The 26556-nt window shown below is 39.7% G+C and overlaps 1 protein-coding gene and 1 long non-coding RNA gene across 9 annotated transcripts in view; one reads left to right on the plus strand and one right to left on the minus strand.

Annotated features, from left to right (window-relative positions):
* The first annotated feature begins 3330 nt into the window (after nucleotides 1-3330).
* Nucleotides 3331-9933, plus strand: LOC131103061 (uncharacterized). Of its 2 annotated transcripts, XR_013630036.1 has the most exons (4): nucleotides 3331-3478; nucleotides 4023-4047; nucleotides 4787-5189; nucleotides 8888-9933. It is a non-coding gene; the product is annotated as an uncharacterized LOC131103061 (long non-coding RNA). The 2 variants fall into 2 exon arrangements; XR_009119544.2 differs by lacking the exon at nucleotides 8888-9933 and having other exon boundaries at nucleotides 4787-6319.
* The window catches only part of mrtfbb (myocardin related transcription factor Bb), a 61255-nt gene continuing 39067 nt past the window's right edge, over nucleotides 4369-26556 (minus strand). For 3 of the 7 annotated variants that reach the window (XM_078797379.1, XM_078797377.1, XM_078797378.1), the window contains 12 exons: nucleotides 19417-19659; nucleotides 15337-15402; nucleotides 11400-11600; nucleotides 11164-11328; nucleotides 9618-9790; nucleotides 9230-9319; nucleotides 8875-9122; nucleotides 7822-7915; nucleotides 6573-7208; nucleotides 6344-6493; nucleotides 5259-5319; nucleotides 4369-5161 (listed from right to left, as the gene is read on the minus strand). In XM_078797379.1, coding sequence (XP_078653505.1) covers nucleotides 4809-5161; nucleotides 5259-5319; nucleotides 6344-6493; nucleotides 6573-7208; nucleotides 7822-7915; nucleotides 8875-9122; nucleotides 9230-9319; nucleotides 9618-9790; nucleotides 11164-11328; nucleotides 11400-11600; nucleotides 15337-15402; nucleotides 19417-19519 — 2340 coding nt within the window. In that variant the 5' untranslated portion in view covers nucleotides 19520-19659 and the 3' untranslated portion in view covers nucleotides 4369-4808. The remainder of the gene's footprint in view (nucleotides 5162-5258; nucleotides 5320-6343; nucleotides 6494-6572; nucleotides 7209-7821; nucleotides 7916-8874; nucleotides 9123-9229; nucleotides 9320-9617; nucleotides 9791-11163; nucleotides 11329-11399; nucleotides 11601-15336; nucleotides 15403-19416; nucleotides 19660-26556) is intronic. The other 4 variants (XM_078797383.1, XM_078797382.1, XM_078797381.1 and 1 more) reach the window with 4 other exon arrangements.

Below are 26556 nucleotides of genomic sequence, written 5' to 3' on the forward strand. Positions count from 1 at the left end.
AACTGAAAAAAACGACATACTAACCCCTTACGTTTTTTTTCAAAAATTGACGCCCTAAAATTTTGGCATTTTATGCCTTTTTTGGATGCTCCTGGGCCCCCTCTTGAGCGTGTGTGAGGTTTCCCGTGTTTATTTTAACAGAAAAGTGCATTTTGAGCAAGTTGAAAAAACTGAAAAAAACGACATACTAACCCCTTACGTTTTTTTTCAAAAATTGACGCCCTAAAATTTTTGCAATTTATGCCATTTTTGGATGCTCCTGGGGCCCCTCTTGAGCGTGTGTGAGGTTTCCCGTGTTTATTTTAACAGAAAAGTGCATTTTGAGCAAGTTGAAAAAACTGAAAAAAACGACATACTAACCCCTTACGTTTTTTTTCAAAAATTGACGCCCTAAAATTTTGGCATTTTATGCCATTTTTGGATGCTCCTGGGGCCCCTCTTGAGCGTGTGTGAGGTTTCCCGTGTTTATTTTAACAGAAAAGTGCATTTTGAGCAAGTTGAAAAAACTGAAAAAAACGACATACTAACCCCTTACGTTTTTTTTCAAAAATTGACGCCCTAAAATTTTTGCATTTTATGCCATTTTTGGATGCTCCAGGGGCCCCTCTTGAGCGTGTGTGAGGTTTCCCGTGTTTATTTTAACAGAAAAGTGCATTTTGAGCAAGTTGAAAAAACTGAAAAAAACGACATACTAACCCCTTATGTTTTTTTTCAAAAATTGACGCCCTAAAATTTTGGCATTTTATGCCTTTTTAGGATGCTCCTGGGCCCCCTCTTGAGCGTGTGTGAGGTTTCCCGTGTTTATTTTAACAGAAAAGTGCATTTTGAGCAAGTTGAAAAAACTGAAAAAAACGACATACTAACCCCTTACGTTTTTTTTCAAAAATTGACGCCCTAAAATTTTTGCATTTTATGCCATTTTTGGATGCTCCTGGGGCCCCTCTTGAGCGTGTGTGAGGTTTCCCGTGTTTATTTTAACAGAAAAGTGCATTTTGAGCAAGTTGAAAAAACTGAAAAAAACGACATACTAACCCCTTACGTTTTTTTTCAAAAATTGACGCCCTAAAATTTTGGCATTTTATGCCTTTTTTGGATGCTCCTGGGCCCCCTCTTGAGCGTGTGTGAGGTTTCCCGTGTTTATTTTAACAGAAAAGTGCATTTTGAGCAAGTTGAAAAAACTGAAAAAAACGACATACTAACCCCTTACGTTTTTTTTCAAAAATTGACGCCCTAAAATTTTGGCATTTTATGCCATTTTTGGATGCTCCTGGGGCCCCTCTTGAGCGTGTGTGAGGTTTCCCGTGTTTATTTTAACAGAAAAGTGCATTTTGAGCAAGTTGAAAAAACTGAAAAAAACGACATACTAACCCCTTACGTTTTTTTTCAAAAATTGACGCCCTAAAATTTTTGCATTTTATGCCATTTTTGGATGCTCCAGGGGCCCCTCTTGAGCGTGTGTGAGGTTTCCCGTGTTTATTTTAACAGAAAAGTGCATTTTGAGCAAGTTGAAAAAACTGAAAAAAACGACATACTAACCCCTTATGTTTTTTTTCAAAAATTGACGCCCTAAAATTTTGGCATTTTATGCCTTTTTAGGATGCTCCTGGGCCCCCTCTTGAGCGTGTGTGAGGTTTCCCGTGTTTATTTTAACAGAAAAGTGCTTTTTGAGCAAGTTGAAAAAACTGAAAAAAACGACATACTAACCCCTTACGTTTTTTTTCAAAAATTGATGCCCTAAAATTTTGGCATTTTATGCCTTTTTTGGATGCTCCTGGGCCCCCTCTTGAGCGTGTGTGAGGTTTCCCGTGTTTATTTTAACAGAAAAGTGCATTTTGAGCAAGTTGAAAAAACTGAAAAAAACGACATACTAACCCCTTACGTTTTTTTTCAAAAATTGACGCCCTAAAATTTTGGCATTTTATGCCATTTTTGGATGCTCCTGGGGCCCCTCTTGAGCGTGTGTGAGGTTTCCCGTGTTTATTTTAACAGAAAAGTGCATTTTGAGCAAGTTGAAAAAACTGAAAAAAACGACATACTAACCCCTTATGTTTTTTTTCAAAAATTGACGCCCTAAAATTTTGGCATTTTATGCCTTTTTAGGATGCTCCTGGGCCCCCTCTTGAGCGTGTGTGAGGTTTCCCGTGTTTATTTTAACAGAAAAGTGCATTTTGAGCAAGTTGAAAAAACTGAAAAAAACGACATACTAACCCCTTACGTTTTTTTTCAAAAATTGACGCCCTAAAATTTTGGCATTTTATGCCATTTTTGGATGCTCCTGGGCCCCCTCTTGAGCGTGTGTGAGGTTTCCCGTGTTTATTTTTAAGTTGAAAAAATGAAAAAAAACGTAAGGCTAACCCCTTACCTTTTTTTCAAAAATCATCACCTCTACAAAGTGGCATTTTATGCCATTTTGGGGTCCTTCTGGGACATAAAAATTGACGCCCTAAAATTTTTGCATTTTATGCCATTTTTGGATGCTCCAGGGGCCCCTCTTGAGCGTGTGTGAGGTTTCCCGTGTTTATTTTAACAGAAAAGTGCATTTTGAGCAAGTTGAAAAAACTGAAAAAAACGACATACTAACCCCTTACGTTTTTTTTCAAAAATTGACGCCCTAAAATTTTTGCATTTTATGCCATTTTTGGATGCTCCTGGGGCCCCTCTTGAGCGTGTGTGAGGTTTCCCGTGTTTATTTTAACAGAAAAGTGCATTTTGAGCAAGTTGAAAAAAATGAAAAAAACGACATACTAACCCCTTACGTTTTTTTTCAAAAATTGACGCCCTAAAATTTTGGCATTTTATGCCTTTTTATGATGCTCCTGGGGCCCCTCTTGAGCGTGTGTGAGGTTTCCCGTGTTTATTTTAACAGAAAAGTGCATTTTGAGCAAGTTGAAAAAACTGAAAAAAACGACATACATACTTACGTTTTTTTTCAAAAATTGACGCCCTAAAATTTTGGCATTTTATGCCATTTTTGGATAATCCTGGGGCCCCTGTTGAGTGTGTGTGAGGTTTCCCGTGTTTATTTTTAAGTTGAAAAAATGAAACAAAATGTAAGGCTAACCCCTTACCTTTTTTTCAAAAAAAACATTTTGGGGTCCTTCTGGGACCCCCGATGAGTGTGTGAGAGGTTTCCAGTTGATTTTGGATCTGATAAGTGCTTGTTGGATTTGGTAAAACACGGATTACGTACTTCCGGTGGTAATTTGCAAACCAATCCTTGCAAATCTTGAAATGGACCAATCAGAATCGTTTATTTAGACCGCGGTCCGTACTCCACAATCCTTGTTTTCCCTACACCCGTTCATGTTCGCGATCAACCAATCAGCGATCGTTTTACTAGAAACACATCTATCATGGCGTCCGTGCCAACATCGTGTGATTCTTCAACAACTTCGGAAGGAAAACACCAAAAACGGATGAAAGAGTGCCTCCTAAAGAAGTATTTTTACTAGCGGCAGCAAATGAAATGATGGCACAGGTGAGTGAATCACATTGCTGTGACAATTTGAAGTCGTCACAATGAAACACCACCGATTAGATCCAATACGAACACAAGCTACAAAAACGAGCCGTTCCATTTCTCTGTTGTATTTTACTCACTTTTGCTTCACAAATTATTGTTTTGACCATTGAGCATTTTTTGTCTGGATTAAAAACACTTTACTAGTACACAAATAATGTTTCATTGTGGTGCACAACTTATAAATATCACTGCTAACTACGACGACGATGTTTTAAGGTAGTATGACATGCTATGCTAACATACATATACACTATTTGATCTATTTAACCATGATCTATGTAGGAAAAAACCACAAGAAATGATAGTCATTTAGTCTTTATTTGAGATTCTTATGTGATGTCACAAAAATTTGATGATATTATGGCAGTCTTTTCATTTTACATGGGGGCAAGTAGTTCTCACCTTAAGGATACCTTATGGGCAAGTAATGTTTGTTTTTAATGTATAGCCCAAGGTAGTTGAAAAAATGCTAACATGTGGCCTTTTTCTGCATTTTTAGGGTTCCTGCTTGGACCGCTGATGAGGTATACTTTATTGTTTTCTATTTGTGCACCTCATGTTTTGGGTTTACCTCACATTGGGGACAGTGTACTTGTTTCATTGCAGGTAATATTTTAGACAAATGTGTACCTCAAATGTCAGTTATACCTTGTTATAGTAACAACAAACACATTATAACTGTTGATTTTTATTAATACTTGGGTTGTTTATATTGTTTATTTTTCTATATTGTGTATTTTGTACTGCTTAACTGCTACTGTGCAATGCAAATTTCCCCACTGAGGGACGAATAAAGGCATAGCTTAGCTTATCTTATCTTATAAAAGTCAGACAAAAGGACACAATTGAGCCGTGTTTAGTTTATTGAGAAAAACACAAGGTGACGGCCATGTTTGTATAAAAGGTAAGAAAAAACACAACACAAAATATACATTAGAAGAATATGCTGAGTCATTCTCGTATAGTAAATATTTGTCATTGCAGTCCTTCAATGCCTGACTCATGGGAGCAATAATAGATGTGGCCAGTAGAGGGCAATGCAGTACAACATTTGCAGCAGTCCTCATCACTGATTGTCTTTGTCTGTACATTCTGACTTTGACATCAACAAAAGGAGGCATAAATAATGAGAACAGATGAACAGTACCAGACTTTTTTTTAAACTTTTTTTTTTAAAGTACCCAGCCATCAAATCAGAGGACTTTAGGACCTTGCAGCAAATCAACACACCCCATTCTCACTTCCTGTTTTCTTTCCATATAGGAAGAAAATGTGTCAGGTGCATTTAGAGCAACTCATGGGCGTTAAGGAAGTCCGTGGTGGTGAAGACGCCTTCAGGGGTTGACACGGTCTCTGCGTCGACGCCCTCCGCCGGCGGGCACAGCGTCAGGTCCAGCCAGTCCATAGCGTGAAGGTCCGAGTGAAGCTCCTCCATCAGCTTCAGCGGCTCAGCGTCTGCACTCAGGAGGGAGTCCAAGCGGCTGTCGGGTGCCAGTGCTGTGGGCGGCACATGTGCCACCTGGACCAGAGGCGGTGGACGTGATAGGACTGTGTTGACAGGCAGGAGGGTGACGCTGGGTGTGACGGGAAGGCGCTTGTGGATGCTGGGAGGATCCTGCTTGATGAAAGGTGCTATCTCTGCAAAATACCGGAATAAAAAAACAAGGTGATGATTGCTTTAGAGTTAACTAGCGTTGGGGTTTCAAACTTGGGCACTTTGGCTCGCTATTCTTACCGCCGCTTTCAATCAAGACATCGAACAGGTCGTCCATCTGCTGGCTGGCTGCAGAGACGCCCTACAGGAAGACAAATCAAAAACATTTAACATTCTTCATTCTAATAGTGTTTATATAAGTGCCTACCTCTGGAAATGCTATAAAAGTTCATATAAATATGTTAGCATGCTAACATTACATGCTATTTTTTTAACACGATAGCAGTGTCCAAGTTCATATTCATGACAAATTGCAAAAAATGCTAGTAGGTGCATGTCTACCTCTGAAAATGGCTAAAAATGCTACTATGCTAAAGGTAGCATTCACACAATATTAACATACTAATGTTAGCATGCTAACACCGAATGTGATAATGGAAAGTGTTTATATATACAGTATGTCTACCCATGAAAATAGCAAACAATTTTACTATGCTAATATTAGCATGCTAGTAATAATACATGCTAATGTTAACACCTAGCATAATAGTGCTAAGTGTCTATGACAATGGGCGAAAATTCTACTATGCTAATGTTAACATGCTATAACACCTGGCATTATATTAATACGTGTTTATATGTGTGTCTATCCATGAAAATAGCTAGCAAAACTAACATGCTAATATTAGCATGTTAACATAATAGTGGGGTTTCATGTGTCTACCCTTAAAAAATGTTAGTATGCAATTGTTAGCATGCTGGCAACATTAACATGCTAATTTTAACATGCTAACACCTAGCATAATAGTGCTAGGTTTTTATGTGTCTACTAATGACAATGGGTCAAACCGCTACTATGCTAATGTCAGCATAGTAGCAATGTTAACATGTTAACGGTACCATGTTAACACCTAGCATGATATTGTTAGTGTTTATATAAAGTGTCTACTCATAAAAATAGCAAAAAATGCCGGGGCTAGCATGCTAACACCGAACGTGTTTACACATGTCTCCCCATGAAAGTAGCAGAAAAAGTTACGATGCTAATATTAGCATGTTGAAAATAGAGAGACAAAATGTGCTGCATAAATGGTATTTTTTGGTAATGCTAATGAATGCTAAATGTCACGTGATGTGTGTTGGTCGTGGGTGGGGGGGGGTGGTACCTGTACAGCTGTCGCCATGCGCGTGTGCTTCACCGCGTCTTCATAGGGAGGAGGCTCTCTGAGGTTTTTGCATTTGAGCTGCGGCAGGATGAAGGCCGGGTGACGGCTGTGATGATGAAGAGGAGGCGACGAAGTACTGCAGTGTGAAAACTACAAGAAGAAGAATAAAACGTTACACGAGAGGGTGAAGCGATCCAGACAAAGACAGGCAGTCAGATGTTTACGTCACCTTCGTCAGAGGCTCGGAGTCGTTTATGTTTGATGGCCCGTGTCCAGATGCGAGGACGCTGCTTCTGCTTTGCATCTTGATGCCATTAACAGGCAGCTGGACGGAGACAGGAAGTGCTCCATCTTTATTTGATGACGCCGCTAAGTAGCGCCGCTCTGCGTCCCGCTCGTGTTTCACCTCCACGGCACCTCCCGCGCAGCTGGAGAGCGAAAGACGTTCCTCCTTGACGTGGTGGAAAGCGGGCAGAGGGCTAAGGCGAAGCGGGGAATCTCCCTGCTGACTCCTCTTTTCCACCTCCAGCTGCAACTTCAGCTCCTCCACCAGACGCTGCTCCTGCTCCAGTTTCCTCTTCAGCTCCTCGATCTGGCGCTCCTTCTCGTGGAGACGCCTGTCCTTCTCGCCGGACATCGGGTCCTCCTGAGATGACGTGGCGTCTCCATGTTTCTTGGGGCTGTCTGCCCTCGCGTTGTCCTCTTTAGACGCCACGGGGGACACAGGTGGGGTCAACTTGTCAGGAGGGGTTGTCTCCATGGCAACAGCGCTCTCATGGTAGACCTTTAGCCGCTCGATCAGGTCTGTTTTGGTGCCGGAGACAGGAAGCGACCTGAGTTTGAGCTCCACTTTCAGCTCAGCCACCTAACAGAACCAAACAGAACATGAACCATCTGTCAGGCAGCAGTGTACTTCTACAAAGTACTATATATAGTATATAGTACTAGTTCAAAGTTTAGATCGTTGTTCTCATGAACTGGTTCCAAGTTCAGTTCACACAGTATAATTTTTTTTTTAATTTTTTTTTTTTTTAAAGCAATTTCCTTCCTGCCGACCTTCCTTGTCCTTCCTCTACTGTGTAGGTCAGCAGAATCCTATGACCAAAAGTATCAGCATGAATATGGCACACCTATGCGTAGCTTGCATTTTTTTTTTTCTCTTTAAATTGTGCGTTTGGGGCACACATGACTTTGCCCCGTAAACTCTGCTAGCAACAACAAAGCAGAAGAAATTTAATTTAATATTTAAGTAACTGCTAGCTTGTGAACTTAATTTAATTTTTGTGGCTAAACCATAGACTTTTCGAAAGTCTGCCTGGGTCCGTATTAACTAATTAGCTGTGGCTGTAGGAAACCTCCTGATGTAGTTTTAAAAAAGAAGTATTAACCAATTAATGTTCTACTTTCAAGGCAAAATTCCTAGGCCTGGACTCCCCTGATGCGGTCTTACCATACGTATCATATAAAAACTTTGTCACCTTCATTTCGTCAACATTGGCCGGTAACTGATCGGGCTTGCAGTTTTCACTCAGGACGGCACCGGAGCAGCCATTTTGGATCTCGGCCGATGGTCTTTCGGAAGAAGAGGGGAAAGGCAAACAGGGTGTAAGAGAGTCATTGGCGATGGCGGCACAGTTTGAAACACAATGCAACAGTTGTTAAAATACACGGGAACACTTATAAACAGTGAAACAATACCAAATTTGATTTTCTTAGTCGCAGGGGTGCTGGAGCCTATCCCAGCTGTCTTCGGGCGAGACTGGGTCACAGGGCACAAACAACCATTCACACTCACATTCATACCGATGGACAATTTGGAGTCGCTAATTAACCTAGCATGTTTTTGGAATGTGGGAGGAAAAAAAAACACGCATGCACGAGGAGAACATGCAAACTCCACACAGAGATGGCCGCGCGTGGAATCGAACTCTGGTCTCCTAGCTGTGGGGCCTGTGCACTAACCACTCGGTTAGCCAGATTTGTTGTTTTTCTGGGTATTGTGTTCCATTTGGTAATTTTGTGCAGCCTAAATTTAATTTAATATAGTTAGAAAAAAGTAAAATAAAGTAAAAATAAATAATATTAATTATAAAATAATATATATAATTATTATATAAAATAATTAGAAATAAAAATACATATTATATGCTAATATTACAATCTAAATTTAAATATCTAAACTTCTTTGAGGCTGCACGGCGGATGAGTGGTTAGCGCGCAGACCTCACAGCTAGGAGACAAGGGTTCAATTCCACCCTCAGCCATCTCTGTGCGGAGTTTGCATGTTCTACCTGAGTTTTTTTTCCCGGGTACTCCGGTTTCCTCCCACATTCCAAAAACATGCTAGGTTAATTAGCGACTCCAAATTGTCCATAGGTATGAATGTGAGTGTGAATGGTTGTTTGTCTATATGTGCCCTGTGATTGGCTGGCCACCAGTCCAGGGTGTACCCCGCGGTACCCCGCCGTAGAAAATGAATGAATGAATAAACTTTGATAAATAATGTTGCTACATAATAATATTGTCCATACTTGTGTGTGGCAGGTGGCGCCCCCTGCTGGCACAAGTGCTGCTGACGGAGGATCTGCAGCTGCAAGAACTGCTGCTGCTGCTGCAGGATTCGCACGTAAGCGGAGTCCATCTGCGCCGCCGCCACCTGCAGCTCATGCTTCTGATCCGGGGGGATGTACTGATGATACTTCAACTTGCGTACCCGCGGTTTGGCCTCGCGGTTCTTTTTACCGCGGCTCTTTTCGTGCGGCGGTTTTGGCGAGCCTTGCTGTGAAGCGACGACACACAAACAAACACACATGCGATGACGTCACGGGAAAAGGGCGCGTAGTTATGATGTCGGGTGTGAAAGCAACAACAATATGTCAGCTTCACCTTCGCAGGCGAAGCAACGCTCGGCTGAGATGGTTGCTCACTGGCAGCGGCGGCGGCGGCGGGTGATGTGGCGTTACATGACGGGGAATGCTGTGGGAAAAAACAAAACACAATATTTGTGTGTTTTATATGGCGGATTCTTCCAGAAGACATTCCCTAGTTCGGCTGCACCTTTAACACGTTGGTCCAACATGTCCCACGGAGTTGAGATCTGGGTAAAGAACTTAGCGTATGACATTCCAGGTATTTTTTTTTCAGACTCGTTACATTTTGTGGTCCGTTTTCACGGATTTTACAACGTGAACTTAATCATCCCTACTTCCTGGATGCTAATGCTATTGAATGCAATCCCATGCCGGGCCTCCATGAGCTAACATCTTGGGCTCACCTGCATGGAGGAGCTCGTGTTGGACTCGGTCGGGCTGGCCGATGAGCTCATGGCGCTCGGAGGAGTTTGGCACGGAGGTTCCGGCGTAGATAAAGCATCGCTGTTGTTGTCCTCATCGAAGCTGTACACGTCCACCATCTTGTCCGGATCATCACCTGGAGAACAAAGTGTCCCTTCAGGACATTTTAAAAGTTTAAAAATAAATAAAAAATTATTTTAAATTGTATATAATAATCATTATTATTAATTACTAATAATACAAATATGTTTAAATAATTATTAATAATTAGAATTAATCCTAAATGATACTACACGATAAAAGCTATTTAAAAATAAAATTATTATAAGTAGTTAAAAAGGCAATTTAAGATACACATTGCAAGATGTACCTTTGCTGTCCAAAATGAATGCATCATAGTGTAAAATTAAATAAAAATGTATTTAAAATTGTATATAATAATCATTATTATTAATCATAAAAAATACGTTTAAATAATTATTAATAATTAGAATTAATCCTAAATGATACTACAAGATTAAAGCTATTTAAAAATAAAATAAAAATAATTATAAGTAGTTAAAAAGGCAATTTAAGATACACATTGCAAGATGTACCTTTACTGTCCAAAATGAATGCATCAGTGTAAAAATAAAAAAAAAGATTTACATTTTTTATATAATAATCATTAATATTAATTATTATTAATAAAAATATGTATTAATAATTATAATTAATCCTAAATTATACTACACGATAAAAGCTATTTAAAAATAAAATAAAAATTATTATAAGTAGTTAAAAAGACAATTTAAGATACACATTGCAAGATGTACCTTTGCTGTCCAAAATGAATGCATCAGTGTAAAAAACAAATAAAAATTGATTTAAAATTGTATATAATAATCATTATTATTAATTATTAATAATTAAAAATATGTATAAATAATTATTAATAATTATAATTAATCCTAAATGATACTACAAGATTAAAGCTATTTAAAAGTAGTAGTTAAAAAGGCAATTTAAGATACACATTGCAAGATGTACCTTTACTGTCCAAAATGAATGCATCATAGTGTAAAAATAAATAAAAATTGATTTGAAATGTTATATAATAATCATTAATATTAATTATTAATAATAAAAATTATGTATAAATAATTATTAATAATTTGAATTAATCCTAAATGATACTACACAATAAAAGCTATTTAAAAATAAAATAAAAATGATTATAAGTAGTTAAAAAGGCAATTTAAGATACACATGGAAAAGGGATTTTGGTTTGTTTGATTGGCTTCCTCGGGTTGTTCTCTCTCCCTTGAGGATAAAGAAAACAACAATAAAGATAAGAAATAGAGAGGAATGTGAAATATTCATCTATTTTTCAGTCCCAAGCGCCATTGCCAAGGGGGTTATGTTTTTATGGCGTTATGAAGAGTACACATAAATAATATTTACATCAGGGTCAAAGAAGAAGCCAGAATGAAATCCATCATCATCTAGTATGATGGTAGGACTTGGGTACATTGAATAATTATCTACCCTCGTGGATTTCTTTGGCACCACCATCCACAGGCAGGATGTTCTTCTCCACCAGCTCCATAGGTCCAGGTCTGTGGGTGATCTTCTCGTTCAGATCATCAACCAGTCTTGCCCTCTTTAGCTTCATTCGATCGGCCTGCACTGAAGGTTCTGCGTCGGCCTCTGCTGAAGGGAAAAGCATCGTTTTTTTAGCTGCTTGGATGAAATCCAAAGGATGCAACCAAGAGGAGGACTACCTTGTAAGACGTGCATATGGACCAGCTCGGAACGTGTGGGTCTGTTGCACAGCTTGTGCTTCAGAAGGTTCCCTGTCTGATTGATAGAAAAAAAATGTCGGATGATAGGAGATGCAGAAGACAGCATAGAAGCTTTAGGGCTTACCCTGGCTCTATCCAGGCTGCGAATACGCTCATGGAAGGTGGCGGGCGTTTTCAGAGCTGAAGGAGAAGGAATCAGTGACTATTTCTACTCGTGCACAATCCTGACCATAATATTAGGTACACCTAAACAGTCTTATGAGAACCACAACAGAGATTGAGTGTTTGTCACACGCACAGTCAAATTAGAAATCAGAAATTCTTACTTTGCTGTCCAAAATGAATGCATCATAGTGTAAAAATAAATACAAATGTATTTAAAATTGTATATAATAATCATTATTATTAATAATAAAAAATACTTATAAATAATTACTAAGAATTAGAATTAATTCTAAATGATACTACACAATAAAAGCTATTTAAAAATAAAATTAAAATTATTATAAGTAGTTAAAAAGGCAATTTAAGATACACATTGGAAGATTAACCTTTGCTGTCTAGAATGAATGCATCATAGTGTAAAAATAAATAACAATTGATTTAAAATTGTATATAATAATCATTATTATTAATAATAAAAAATACGTATAAATAATTATTAATAATTAGAATTAATCCTAAATGATACTACACAATAAAAGCTATTTAAAAATAAAATAAAAATTATTATAAGTAGTTAAAAAGGCAATTTAAGATACACATTGCAAGATGTACCTTTGCTGTCCAAAATGAATGCATCATAGTGTAAAAATAAATAACAATTGATTTAAAATTGTATATAATAATCATAATTATTATTTTTTAATAATTAAAAATACGTAGAAATAATTATTCATAATTAGAATTAATCCTAAATGATACTACACGATTAAAGCTATTTAAAAATAAAATAAAAATAATTATAAGTAGTTAAAAAGGCAATTTAAGATACCCGTTGCAAGATGTACCTTTTCTGTCCAAAATGAATGCATCATAGTGTAAAAATTAATAAAGAATTATTTAAAATTGTATATAATAATCATTATTATTAATTATTAATAATAAAAAATACGTATAAATAATTGTTAATAATGACAATGAATCCAAAATGATACTACATGATAAAAGCTATTTAAAAATAAAATAAAAATTATTATAAGTAGTTAAAAAGGCAATATAAGATACACATTGCAAGATGTACCTTTGCAGGTAAATGAACGTTTTAGTGCAAAGTCTTTGTGCAAAAATAAAGACAGCTTGCGCCAAATACAATCAAAATTGCAAAATATAACAATGACAATAATCCGGCTGTATCCACAATTCTGTCTTTCACAATATGTTTACTGTGGTTGCAGATTGGAGTGGCGCCGAACTGCAGAATATTGCTTAAAAACATTTTTTTTCTATCAATTTAGTGCAACTTCCCCCTCCTTGTCTGTGCGTCCCTCAAGCTTTGCACATTATTTACTCCAGGAATATTTCAGCAACATCCCATAATGACTAAAATCATGCCACATCAGAGGAATTTCGACGCCACTACCGCACTGGGATAGATGAATCTGAACCGTTGCAGTGAGGTTTAAAATCGGAAAAGCAAACAAAAAAATGACAGTTTCAGAAAAGGAATCATTAATTCCCATGGAAAAGAATCCAACTTTGAATGTTTTCCCCAAATACCCCGTCTTAACTTTCCATGGAACGCTTCCAGAAATGTCCCACCCCTTTGCAACACCAAAAAGAACATTATGATGTTCTTAAATATTATTTATCTTCTATCAAGTTGTGAAAACATTTGCCATAAAAAGAGGCTGTGCATTAGTCAAAAATACAAAAACAAAGCAAAAGCCATTTTGAGTCACCTCCGTTATGACTAACGGTTTGGTTTAAGTACACATGACGGAGACAAAAAAACAACAACCATCACTAAGCCTGAACTGCAAACCTTAGCATCCAGGATGGATACATGTGGGGGCTTTAATAGAGAACGGCCTGGGGGAGTCAGCACGCTCGACTAGGACACTAAAGGGGTGACTGACCTCCATCGAAGGCCCAGGCTGTGATTCACGAAGCCGTGCGGAGACAGGGAGGAGCTGACTGACAACACGTAAAATGACTTTTCTTTGTAGCTTTTATCTTATCAGCATGACTAAATCATCTTTTATTACAAACACGACACTGACTGAGCCTGGACAAGCTAGTATTACTGTGCTGTCCTTGGAGTACTACACTGACAGTCAATACTTTGAGGTAGTAATGTATGCGAAAGGGTTGTAATTACTAAGGATGGCCCTTTAAGGCTGGCGCTTTAAGGCTGGCCCTTTAAGGCTGGCCCTTTAAGGCTGGCACTTTAAGGATGGCCCTTTAAGGCTGGCCCTTTAAGGCTGGCCCTTTAAGGCTGGCCCTTTAAGGCTGGCGCTTTAAGGCTGGCGCTTTAAGGCTGGCCCTTTAAGGCTGGCGCTTTAAGGATGGCGCTTTAAGGATGGCCCTTTAAGGCTGGCCCTTTAAGGATGGCCCTTTAAGGATGGCCCTTTAAGGCTGGCCCTTTAAGGCTGGCCCTTTAAGGCTGGCCCTTTAAGGCTGGCCCTTTAAGGCTGGAGCTTTAAGGATGGCCCTTTAAGGATGGCCCTTTAAGGATGGCCCTTTAAGGCTGGCCCTTTAAGGCTGGCGCTTTAAGGCTGGAGCTTTAAGGATGGAGCTTTAAGGCTGGCCCTTTAAGGCTGGCCCTTTAAGGCTGGCCCTTTAAGGCTGGCCCTTTAAGGCTGGCCCTTTAAGGCTGGCGCTTTAAGGATGGCCCTTTAAGGCTGGCCCTTTAAGGCTGGCGCTTTAAGGCTGGCCCTTTAAGGATGGCCCTTTAAGGCTGGAGCTTTAAGGCTGGAGCTTTAAGGCTGGAGCTTTAAGGATGGCCCTTTAAGGATGGCCCTTTAAGGCTGGCCCTTTAAGGCTGGCCCTTTAAGGCTGGAGCTTTAAGGCTGGCCCTTTAAGGCTGGCCCTTTAAGGATGGCCCTTTAAGGCTGGCCCTTTAAGGCTGGCCCTTTAAGGCTGGAGCTTTAAGGATGGCCCTTTAAGGCTGGAGCTTTAAGGATGGAGCTTTAAGGATGGCCCTTTAAGGATGGCCCTTTAAGGATGGCCCTTTAAGGCTGGCCCTTTAAGGCTGGAGCTTTAAGGCTGGCCCTTTAAGGCTGGCCCTTTAAGGCTGGAGCTTTAAGGCTGGCCCTTTAAGGCTGGCCCTTTAAGGATGGCCCTTTAAGGCTGGAGCTTTAAGGATGGCCCTTTAAGGCTGGCCCCTTAAGGCTGGCCCTTTAAGGCTGGAGCTTTAAGGATGGCCCTTTAAGGCTGGCCCTTTAAGGATGGCGCTTTAAGGCTGGCCCTTTAAGGCTGGCCCTTTAAGGCTGGCCCTTTAAGGCTGGCCCTTTAAGGCTGGAGCTTTAAGGCTGGCCCTTTAAGGATGGCCCTTTAAATACTTTGTGGATTTATTGTTGACTTAGTGCTCGAGTAGTTGAGATAATGAATTTACTCTGTGCAAAAGTGGACCAAATAAACAGAGGCCTATATAAAGGCCTAAAAAAAGGCCAGTATTGCTAGTCCAGTGAACGGCATCAAGGAAACCCAGGTTCGATTCCACCCTTGGCCATCTCTGTGTGGAGTTTGCTTGTTCTCCCCGTGCATGTGTGGGTTTTCTCCGGGTACTCCGTTTTTCCTCCCACATTCCAAAAACATGCTAGGTTAATTAGCGACTCCAAATTGTCCATAGGTATGAATGTGAGTGTGAATGGTTGTTTGTCTATATGTGCCCTGTGATTGGCTGGCTACCAGTCTGCCGAAAGAAGATGAGATAAAAGCATGTAATGAATATACTTTTCACGTATACACTCACGGGGCATGATGCCTTGCTCCACAAGTTGCTCGCGACTTCGTCTGTGCTGCAGGCAGAGCTGAAGAGCTGCGAGTGCAAAGACAAAAAACAACAAAAAAAAGTCAAATAACTCTAATTGAAAAGCTCCACTAAGTCATCCTAAGATGTCACGCTGAGTCCTACAATGCACCTGGTGTTTTAGAATAAACGGCAAAGGTCAAAGGCTAACAACAGCAGACGTACAATTCACTTCCTGTACTGGGACGGAGAGGAAGTGGACAAAACCTCATACACTTCATTGAGACATGAAAGTAAACAATATGATTACCCAAGGGGAGTTAGGGTGGTATAAACCTTGTTAATGTGTCATCAATGAGTCATAGCCACTTGTTTTTAGTATCAGTGAAGACACTTCATGGACGAAAATATTGGGACAGACCATATACAGGAAGTGTGCAACTGGAAATCTAACCCAGGAAATAAAAATGAGACAAACAACCATTCACACTCACATTCATACCTATGGACAATTTGGAGTCGCTAATTAACATAGCATGCATGTTGTTGAAATAATTTTACTTTATTTTAGTTTTATTGTGTGTGAGATTCATTGTTGTACGCCCCCCCCCAAGTGCACATTCATTCATTCATTTTCTACCGCTTATCTTCATGAGAGACAGGGGGTGCTGGAGCCTATCCCAGCTGTCTTCGGGGCGAGAGGCGGGGTACACCCTGGACTGGTGGCCAGCCAATCACAGGGCACATATAGACAAACAACCATTCACACTCACATTCATACCTATGGACAATTTGGAGTCGCTAATTAACCTAGCATGCATGTTGTTGAAATAATTTTACTTTATTTTAGTTTTATTGTGTGCAAGATTCACTGTTGTACGCCCCCCCCCCCGAAGTGCACATTAATTAATTCATTTTCTAACGCTTACCCTCACGAGAGACAGGGGGTACTGGAGCCTATCCCAGCTATCACACCCCGGACTGGTGGCCAGCCAATCACAGGGCACATATAGACAAACAACCATTCACACTCACATTCATACCTATGGACAATTTGTCGCCAATTAACCTAGCATGCATGTTGTTGAAATAATTTTACTTTATTTTAGTTTTATTGTGTGCAAGATTCATTGCTGTACGTGGAATTGAACCCTGATCTCCTATAAAAATGAGTTGATTTATTTAAAAAAAAATATTGATCTGATTGAGAGGCGTGTCCAAACAGTGTCTACAGCTAAGTGGGTGTGGTCAAGGTAGTTTAGAAGTTGATGGTGACTGACGGAGGCCCCAGGATCGCCGCCCCCTTAGTGACATAAAAAGTCAGCGTAGCTACATCTACAGATCGACTCAAGGGAAACATCCACCCCCTCATAAATACACACACAACAAACACACAACACACACACACACACACGTCTCCACTGGGACAAGCGCTGCGTCTGAACAGGCCACTCTGACTCATGCTAGCAAAAATAAACCGGGCAGCTGTGAGAACAAGGCCTGGGAACCATGAAATGTAAGTTTAAGGGGGGCGGGATGCAGGGTTTTCGGGGGCTGATTGCGGGCTATCAACTCAGGAGGGCAAAAAAAAAAAAGGGGTCCAGAATCAAAGCAGACTCCGGGATCTGCAGAGACCAGGCTAGCATACTCAAGAGTCCGAGTCCGAGTATTTACAGTCACTGTGACCTGGAAAGAATGCCCCAAGCAGTGAAATTTATGACTGCGTATCAAGAAACATCAAAAAGCACCTCGTAGTTTTGGAACATTTAATATAAGGGGGCACGATCCAGTGCCTGGAGGTGCTCCTGACAATGTGACAGCTTGTCGTGAACCCTGGCTAACCTCCTGGCTGCCATGTCAGCCGCCTGACGCTCTCTCCTGCTCTCCAGCAGAGCGTAAACAAGAGCTTGTGGAGGAACGACCACCAAAAAAAAAAAAAAAAACCCTGGCGACTGACGCAACCTCTCTCCTCTCCCGGCCCCCCTGTTTGATTCCGATTTGATTGGATTCTTTTGTAAAGAGAACAAATAGCGGTTTACTGGAGATGCCTTCTTGCCAAGGCAAAGATGAATAAAGTTTAAAAAGAGCACGATGCCAAGTTATGTTAGCTTTATTGCTTATAAATATCCAAAAAACGGCTCTTAGCGCTATCTGATGTAGCATACGTATCACAAACAGACCTTCGCATTTTCTGCGTCCGAACACATCTATCTGACGTCAATCTATGTTTGAATTCGCACTGCATGTTGGGAAATCAAACACCAATTAGCCTTGGCTACAGTCTGCGTCATCAGATACGAGCTAACTGCATTTCATTAATCCTGGTGTTAATAGTTAGCATCCAGAATACTCGAACATTTATTCATTTTCTACCGCTTATCCTCACGAGGGTCGCGTAGGTGCTGGAGCCTATCCCAGCTGTCTTCAAGCGAGAGGCGAGGTACACCCTGGACTGGTTGCCAGCCAATCACAGGGCACATATATAGACAAACAACCATTCACACTCACATTCATACCTATGGACAATTTGGAGTCGCTAATTAGCCTAGCATGTTTTTGGAATATGAGAGGAAAACGGAGTACCCGGAGAAAACCCACGCATGCATACTCCACACAGAGATGCCCGAAGGTGGAATCGAACTCGGGTCTCCTAGCAGTGAGGTCTGCACGATAACCACACAACCACCGTGCAGCCTAGCCTGTCTATAAAAAGGTTAAATTATGGATTATTATTAGTAACATAAAGACTTCTAACATTTTTTTTTAACAATAATAAATGTACATTTATTATTATTATTTTATTATTTATTTATTTTTATTTATTATTCATTATACATTATTGTTTTGTTCCTTTTCGCACAATTTAAATGCTTGTCAAAGGCGTCAATTAGTATGAGCGTCCTTTGGGGAAAATATTGAGGAAAATATTAGCAACGTTATTATTAGCAATATTGATGCTAACGTAATTGCATCTCAGCGGGGAGTTTATTTACTTAAACCGCTAAATGGAATTAGGCGATAATTCGATAATTATAACTTCACCAGAACCAATGTTGTAATAGCTAGCATTAATAGCATTGATGAGTTCATTGTAAACAACAGTACGGCAAAGTGCTAACATTTTAAAGCGCATACAGGGGTAGACAAAGCTGCTTTTTGTTTTAATCTAATTTTAGATTAATTTTACTGTAGTAATTTTAGTGTACCACACATTTTAAAGCGCATGTAGAGCTACATCAAGCTGCTGGATTCAAGCTACTGCCAAAAATCATACCAGGAGGTTGCCTACAGCCACATCTGCTAATGCTATTAAATGAATTAGAGACGTTGGTATCTGCTTGTAGACCACGTATCTGGTGACTATAGCATTAGAGCATTTGCAGCATGTCACGCTAACCACACGACCACCGTGCAGCTGAGCCGGTCTATGAAAAAGTTAAATTCATATGCCTTGTGGATTATTATTATTAACATAAAGACTTCTAATAGTTTTTTTTTTTACAAATTATTGTCATTGTAAACAACAGTACTGTAAAGCGCTAACATTTTAAAGCGCATACAGTGGTAGACAAAACTGCTATTTTTTTATTGAAAGATTAATTTTAGACTTGGTTATTTGCTTTATTTAGTCAACGCTCCTAGCAACTATAGCATGACGGCCAAGTGTACCACACATTTTAAAGCGCATGTAGAGCTAGATCAAGCTGCTGGATGCTTCAAATTCAAGCTAATGCCAAAAATCATACCAGGAGGTTGCCTACAGCCACATCTGTTAATGCTATTAAATGAATTAGAGAGGCTGGTATCTACTTGTAGACCACGTATCTGGTGACTATAGCATTAGAGCATTTGATTTGCAGCATGTCACGCTAACCACACGACCACCGTGCAGCTGAGCCTGTGTATTATTATTATTATTAACATAGAGCATTAGAGCATTTGCAGCATGTCGTCCCATTCAGACAAAGAGCTTAAGTTCTGCCTTGTCACTTCCTGGTCGGGGAGGGTGACTCATCACAACCCCCCCCCCCTCTTCTTAATAACCTCCCCTTGCATGCACTGTAAAAATATCAATAAAGTTACCTGATTTGAACTTCCCCCTGCAGATGGAGGGGGTCTCCACATGGAGGCAGGCCATGGAGGAGGACAGTGCTGCTGTGCTGGGGGGCCACCTCTGGAGTCCCATGGAGTGTCCAGGCCAGACGAGAAGACGGCGCGGGGACAAACGAGACTCTGAGCCAACGACAGCTGGGGCTCGCTAGCGGCCGGCCGCCCCTCCTCCTCCTCCTCCTCCTCCTTCTTCTTCTTCTCTGGCTTTGGACTCAGCTGAGGAGGGGAAAAAAAAGTGTGTGTTCAGCCAATGTGTGTGTGTGTGTGTGTGTGTGTGCTTGGCTAAGATCAGTAGGAGGGAACGTCGTGTTTAACCCTTTCTAGGCCGCTGTGTTTGACTTTATGACATAACTGATGAAACGTGAAGACAATTTGGACACTTTTTTTTTTTCGTTATGGACGTATTCTAACAAACAGCGGGCGTCTTTCCCATGAGAAGTGTTTTATTTTCGCGTTATCAAGTCCTAAATAACAACAACATGAGCAAACATACACACGCAAATCCCTCAGGGACACAGAAGCTTATCTCGTTCATGGTAATTTATGTACCCCCCCCCCCCTCTCAATATGTTTTATCGTAATTTCCCCATCGCAGCGGCGGTGTTGCTATTTCTGTCATTTCACTGTTTGTAAAAAGAACGTAAAAACGAAGAAAAGTAAACGTTGCAGTGTCGTTATAGTCGTGATACAGCTAAACACGCTGACAGGAAGTGAGATTAAAAAACAAACGCTAATTGTGGTGACTTCCTAGAATTTGACAGGACCACGTTAGCGGGTTCTTGGTAGCCAGCCAATCACAGGGCACATATAGACAAACAACCATTCACACTCACATTCATACCTATGGACAATTTGGAGTCGCTAATTAACCTAGCATGTTTTTTTTGGAATGTGGGAGGAAACCGGAGTACCCGGAGAAAACCCACGCATGCACGGGGAGAACATGTAAAACTCCACACAGAGATGGCCGAGGGTGGAATTGAACTTGGGTCTCCGAACTGTGAGGCCTGCGTGCTAACCACTCGACCGCCATGCAGCCTGAGAAGAAGCACATAAAAGCAAAAAAAAAAAAAACCATTAAAAATACCACTTCCACATGGAATGAGAGGAGAATTTTTTTTTCACACCCTGGACTGGTGGGCAGCCAATCACAGGGCACATATAGACAAACAACCATTCACACTCACATTCATACCTATGGACAATTTGGAGTCGCTAATTAACCTAGCATGTTTTTGGAATGTGGTAGAAAACCGGAGTACTCGGAGAAAACCCACGCATGCACTGGCAGAACATGTAAAACTCCACACAGAGATGGCCGAGGGTGGAATTGAACCCTGGTCTCCTAGCTGTGAGGTCTACATGCTAATCACTCGGCCGCCATGCAGCCTGAGAAGCACATAAAAGCAAAAAAAAATTTTTTTTTTTAAATACCACTTCCACATGGAATGAGAGGAGAATTTTTTTTCTTTTTTTTTTTTACACCCTGGACTGGTGGCCACCCGATCACAGGGCACATACAGACAAACAACCATTCATGTGATGAGTCTTTATTTTACGTGGAATAACGTTTGGCACCCGGAGCGCTCTGAAAGCATCAGGAATGTGCAATTCAACACGGGAACAGAACAATAATCAACATCTTCCACATCTGTTGTGCCCAACAGACAGAAAGAACCAGTGTCTGGTTCTAAAAAGCTCCCATTCCATTCCACAGAAGAACACGGCTGTTTCTGGTTGCCGCGAAAGCCAATAAACAAGAACAAGGCATCGATTAGAGGACGCGGCGATAACGATGACGTGAACTCTCATCTGCGCCGCAACAAGTCATTTTCAGCTTTTGATGACGATCACATTCATTATCGGATTATTGCATCCATGTGTTGCCCCCCCCCCCCCCCCCCCAACCCCCCCCTCCGACCAGCTGTCTGTACAACAGTCACATTGAATACGTTCACAGTTGCTTACAATTTCATTGAAAAAATGCACTTTTCTATGGCTTGGCCGCAAATGAAGTCATGTACTCTCGCCAGCCGCAACATTAGGAACGGAAACCACTACGATCCAATGCAAGAGCCGCATCAAACAGTTCGCTTTTAGAAAGAAAACTAAGATTGCTCCCTTGTAGACGACTATAATGTAGCCCGCTGATTAGCTTTATTTGAATTTTCTGATGTATTGCAAAGAAAACTGCATGAGAAAGCAGTTGCTTTATTTCATGAGGAGGTCTTCAAACCTTGTTTTTAAGGTCATGGTCCGGGACGGTAAGGCGGGCGTGTCCGGACTTTTGCAGCGTGGGACATGAAAGGTTTCAAGAGTAAGTTTGATTTATTGTAACGCAAATGAAGCTGAAAAAAAAAACATACATTTGTCTGAATTTCACCCTTTTTTTCCCTATTTTTGTGGTTGTTATTTTTATTATTATTTTTTTTTATTTATTATTATTTTATTATTAATATTTGAACTTTCATCTGGTGAATCTGCTTCTCATCATGATGACTTTATTCCTATAATATTTTTACTTTATTCCTGTAATGCGACTTTTTCCAGCAATCTAAATTACAACTTTATTCAGTTTTGTTTACTTCTCACTTTTTTCTTTAATATTTCAAATAAATGAGATTTCAGCCTTTTTTTTCCCTATTTTTGCTGTTTTTATTATTATTTTTTATTTATTATTATTTTATTATTAATATTTGAACTTTCATCTGGTGAATCTGCTTCTCATCATGATGACTTTATTCCTATAATATTTTTACTTTATTCCTGTAATGCGACTTTTTCCAGCAATCTAATAAAAAACAAAAATAGAACTTTAATCAGTTTTGTTTACTTCTCACTTTTTTCTTTAATATTTAAAATAAATGAGATTTCAGCCTTTTTTCCCCTATTTTTGCTGTTGTTATTTTTATTATTATTATTATTTTATTATTAATATTTGAACTTTCATCTGGTGAATCTGCTTCTCATCATGATGACTTTATTCCTATAATATTTTTACTTTATTCCTGTAATGCGACTTTTTCTAATCTAATTTTCAAAAAAATACAACTTTATTCAGTTTTGTTTACGTCTCACTTTTTTCTTTAATATTTCAAATAAATGAGACTAAAATTATTATTTTTTAAATATTTAAAAAAAAAAATTCCTCATTATTATATTACATATTATATATATTTTCTTGGGCTGCACCATTTTCTCTCAATGGTTTGAATTTATTATTGTAAAATGACTGATGATTTTACCATTCATTTTGTTTTTTTTTCTTTTTTTTTTTAGTTGTCCTCAAAACATTTGGAGAATGATAAAACAATAAATGGAAAATGATAAAACAATAAAATAAAATAAACAATCTCCAATGACGGGACACTGCTTTCATCTTGTCCACTTGTCATTGTGTTCAAACCCTGGCTTCACTGTATCCGTTTACGGAGTAGACGAGTGACCAGATCACTCCCTGTTCCTAATATAATGCAGTGTTATGTACAGTACACCTAATAATAACAACCAATTGTACTGAAAAAAAATTGAGTGCACTACTTGTCTATGGCCAGCAGAGGCGCTGCTGATTCACTCGACTAGATGCATATAAAAAAAGCATAATATTGAATTTTTCCTGGTGAAGAAAAACTCCCGAGAAACGTGACCCTCAGCGTCAAACTGGTCTTCAAAGCCAAAAAAAAAATCAAATTTTCCTCCCGGTTTTCTTTGAAGATGAAAAGCTAGCATTAGCACGGAGGCAAGGATCAGCAACGATACAAATACTCCTGATAATATTCAGTCTAATCTCACTCACGTTACAGCGGTGCGATGTCAACCAAACTCCAAAACACCATCAGCTGACCATAAAGCAGCACTTAAAAGCTTTAGGAGGGCTTCTGTCCTCGTCTGATGATTGGCACGTGGTAATCAAACACAGGTGTACTGTAATGAAAGAGTCATCCCTTTGAGGCTCACATGAGAATTTAAGGTAAAACCCAGACAACAAATTCCTTCTGGGTTTTTTTTTTTTTGGACTGGTGTTGATTCCGAGGTGAATCGCTGAGAAGCTTCCACGTCGTCCTAAGTGAGGCCGTTCGGGGTTAGCTATTGAATGACACTTGGTGAGCAAAGATGGTTTTTGGGCTCCGGCTGACTCACTGTCGGCTCATAAAAAGCTGGCATTGCAGTTATTAATCTGTCGTAAAAAAAAAATAAAAAATGTCTGGGTCATATCGTGGCAACGTTTTCAATCGTGGTATTAGATGCATCATAAAGCATCCCCATCAAAGTTTTGGTGGAGCTCAAGAAAGCAAGAATATAAAGTAGAACCTTTAAATGTCTACTTGGTACAATCCAGGATTCAACCAACAAATCTCGGGCCGCCATGCAGCCTGAGAAGAAGCACATAAAAGCAAAAAAAGAAAACATTAAAAATACCACTTCCACATGGAATGAGAGGAGAATTTTTTTTTTTTTTTTTTTTTTTTTTACACCCTGGACTGGTGGCCAGCCAATCACAGGGCACATATAGACAAACAACCATTCACACTCACATTCATACCTATGGACAATTTGGAGTTGCTAATTAACCTAGCATGTTTTTGGAATGTGGGAGGAAACCGGAGTACCCGGAGAAAAACCCAACGGAGAACGGGAGAACATGCAAACTCCACACAAAGATGGGATTGAACTCGGGTATTCTAGCTATGAGGCCTGCGCAATTGCAATGCGCATTGCAATGCAATGTAGGAATATTTTACTAGTTAGTGCGTCGAAAATGTGTTCACGACCTCGTAAAACATGGCTTTTAACACTATTAGAGCCCTCTAGACATGAAATAACACCCCTATAGTCACCTTTAGACTTTCATTCATTCATTTTCTACCACTTATCCTCATGAGGGGCGCAGGGAGGGGGTTGCCAGAGCCTATCCCAGCTGTCTTTGGGCGAGAGGCGGGGTACACCCTGGACTGGTGGCCAGCCAATCACAGGGCACATATAAACAAACAACCATTCACACTCACATTCATACCTATGGACAATTTGGAGTCGCTAATTAACCTAGCATGTTTTTGGAATGTGGGAGGAAACCGGAGTACCCGGAGAAAACCCACACATGCGCGGGGAGAACGTGTAAACTCCACACAGAGGTGGCCGAGGGTGGAATCGAACTCGGGTGAGGCCTGAAAATGCACCTCTTAAGTTGGCATAAACAAGAAATATCAGGCAAAAAGTGAAAGGTTGTTGTTTTGTCTTGAAAGCTAAAATGGAGTTTTATTGTTTCACATTTAAATTTTAAAAAGGAACCTATTATGCATTTTCGTCTTTTCTGACCGATAAACGTTGTTAAAATGTTGTATTCTTGTGTTAAACGATGCCAGATTGTCAGATAATGAAGATTGCGCGTTTGAAATTGAGTTTAGGATGGATCAAAACGCTCGATTTCAGAAGGCGTGGTAAAACCGCCCCTTTGTGATGTCACAAAGGGACTTCCTTATATGGTTTGTAGTTAGGAAGCACTTTGGTGTGTGACTGTGGTGCGTTTAAGGACTGATGAACAAAATGCAAAATTATCAAAAAATATATAAAAAAATATACATAAATAATATATATAATAATATATATAATTATATAAAATAAAATTAAAAAAAACATAAATAAAATATATAAAAATGTCTTTTGTAAACATTTATAAGGCCATGAAGCTGTGCTTGTATTTTTTTTTTTTTTACGAAGCCTGATTGGATTGAGTAAAAAAAAAAAATCTGATAAAATGTTTGGAAAGATCGCATTAGTAACTTTAAATTTCTTTTCTTGCCGAGTCTTCACCCTCACCCTCACACTCACTGCCGTCACATCCCCGGACTTTAAGCCTCAGCAAACGGTGGGAAAGCCAGAAGAAAATCCCCGTGGGCCTTGAGTAATTCTTTGAAGCTGTGTTCCACGCAGCTGCATGCGAGGCCGCCATTCATCTCGTTACTGAGCTTTCTAGATGAGATAATATAACAAATAAATAACACTTTTCTGAACTACCAATCATAAACACGAAAACCGAACTCAACTGGACCATTCAGTGGCTGATAAGCGAAGACCCTGGCATTGAACCTCATTCATCCACTCTATAAATGAGACTCATCGAAGCAACCAGTGGGACTTATAACTCCTGAGGTTACTCTCTATTTCCTTTAAACCATAACCACATTGGGATTTCAGTCATGGGATAAAAAAAAAATGGGACAGGATATGGTCAAGACAAACTTACATACTCGTAGAAAAATCTCTTACCATGCTGTTAACTACTCCCTTTAGAGAGCAGCACAAACTGGGTCTAACAAGGACAGAAAAACGATGCAGAACTGTGTATAGTTTAAGACAAAGACACCTCACGGGGTCGCCACCTGCCAGTCGAGATCTTACTCCTTCATGGAAACTACCGCTCAAAAGTTTGGGATCATTTGCAAATTTTGTTTGTTTTCCAAAAAAAAAAGAACACATTTTCATGCATTTCACAAACAATTAAAATGAATCAGATGATTTTCAAAGAATGATGTACATTTTTGCATAGAGGCCTACTATCAAGTTCATCATTTTATAAGGCTAAAAGATTAAAATCTAAAATAAAACTAAAATCTCTTACCATGCTGTTAACTACTCCCTTTAGAGAGCAGCACAAACTGGGTCTAACAAGGACAGAAAAACGATGCAGAACTGTGTATAGTTTAAGACAAAGACACCTCACGGGGTCACTTTGTGATCACTTGCAAATTTCTTTGTTTTCCAAAGAAAAACACATTTTCATGTATTTCAAAAACAATTGTATCCATTTCACAAACAATTAAAATGAATCAGATGATTTTCAAAGAGCAATTTACATTTTTGCATAAAGGCCGACTATCAACAACTGTCAGTCCTCTGAATCAATCTCATCTCTAATCCAAGATAATCATTTTACAAGGCTAATAGATTATTCCAAACCCACCTAAAAATCAAAACTAAAATCTTTTACCATGCTGTTAACTACTCCCTTCAAACTGGGTTTAACAAGGACACAAAAACGATGCACAACTGTGAATCCAATGTGTAGTTGAAGACAAAGACGCCTCACAGGTCGTCACCTGGCAGCTGTACTAA

This window comes from Doryrhamphus excisus, linkage group LG16 (genome assembly GCF_037039965.1).
Source record: "Doryrhamphus excisus strain RoL-2023G ecotype Guam linkage group LG16, RoL_Dexc_Guam_v1.1, whole genome shotgun sequence".
NCBI lineage: Eukaryota > Metazoa > Chordata > Actinopteri > Syngnathiformes > Syngnathidae > Doryrhamphus > Doryrhamphus excisus.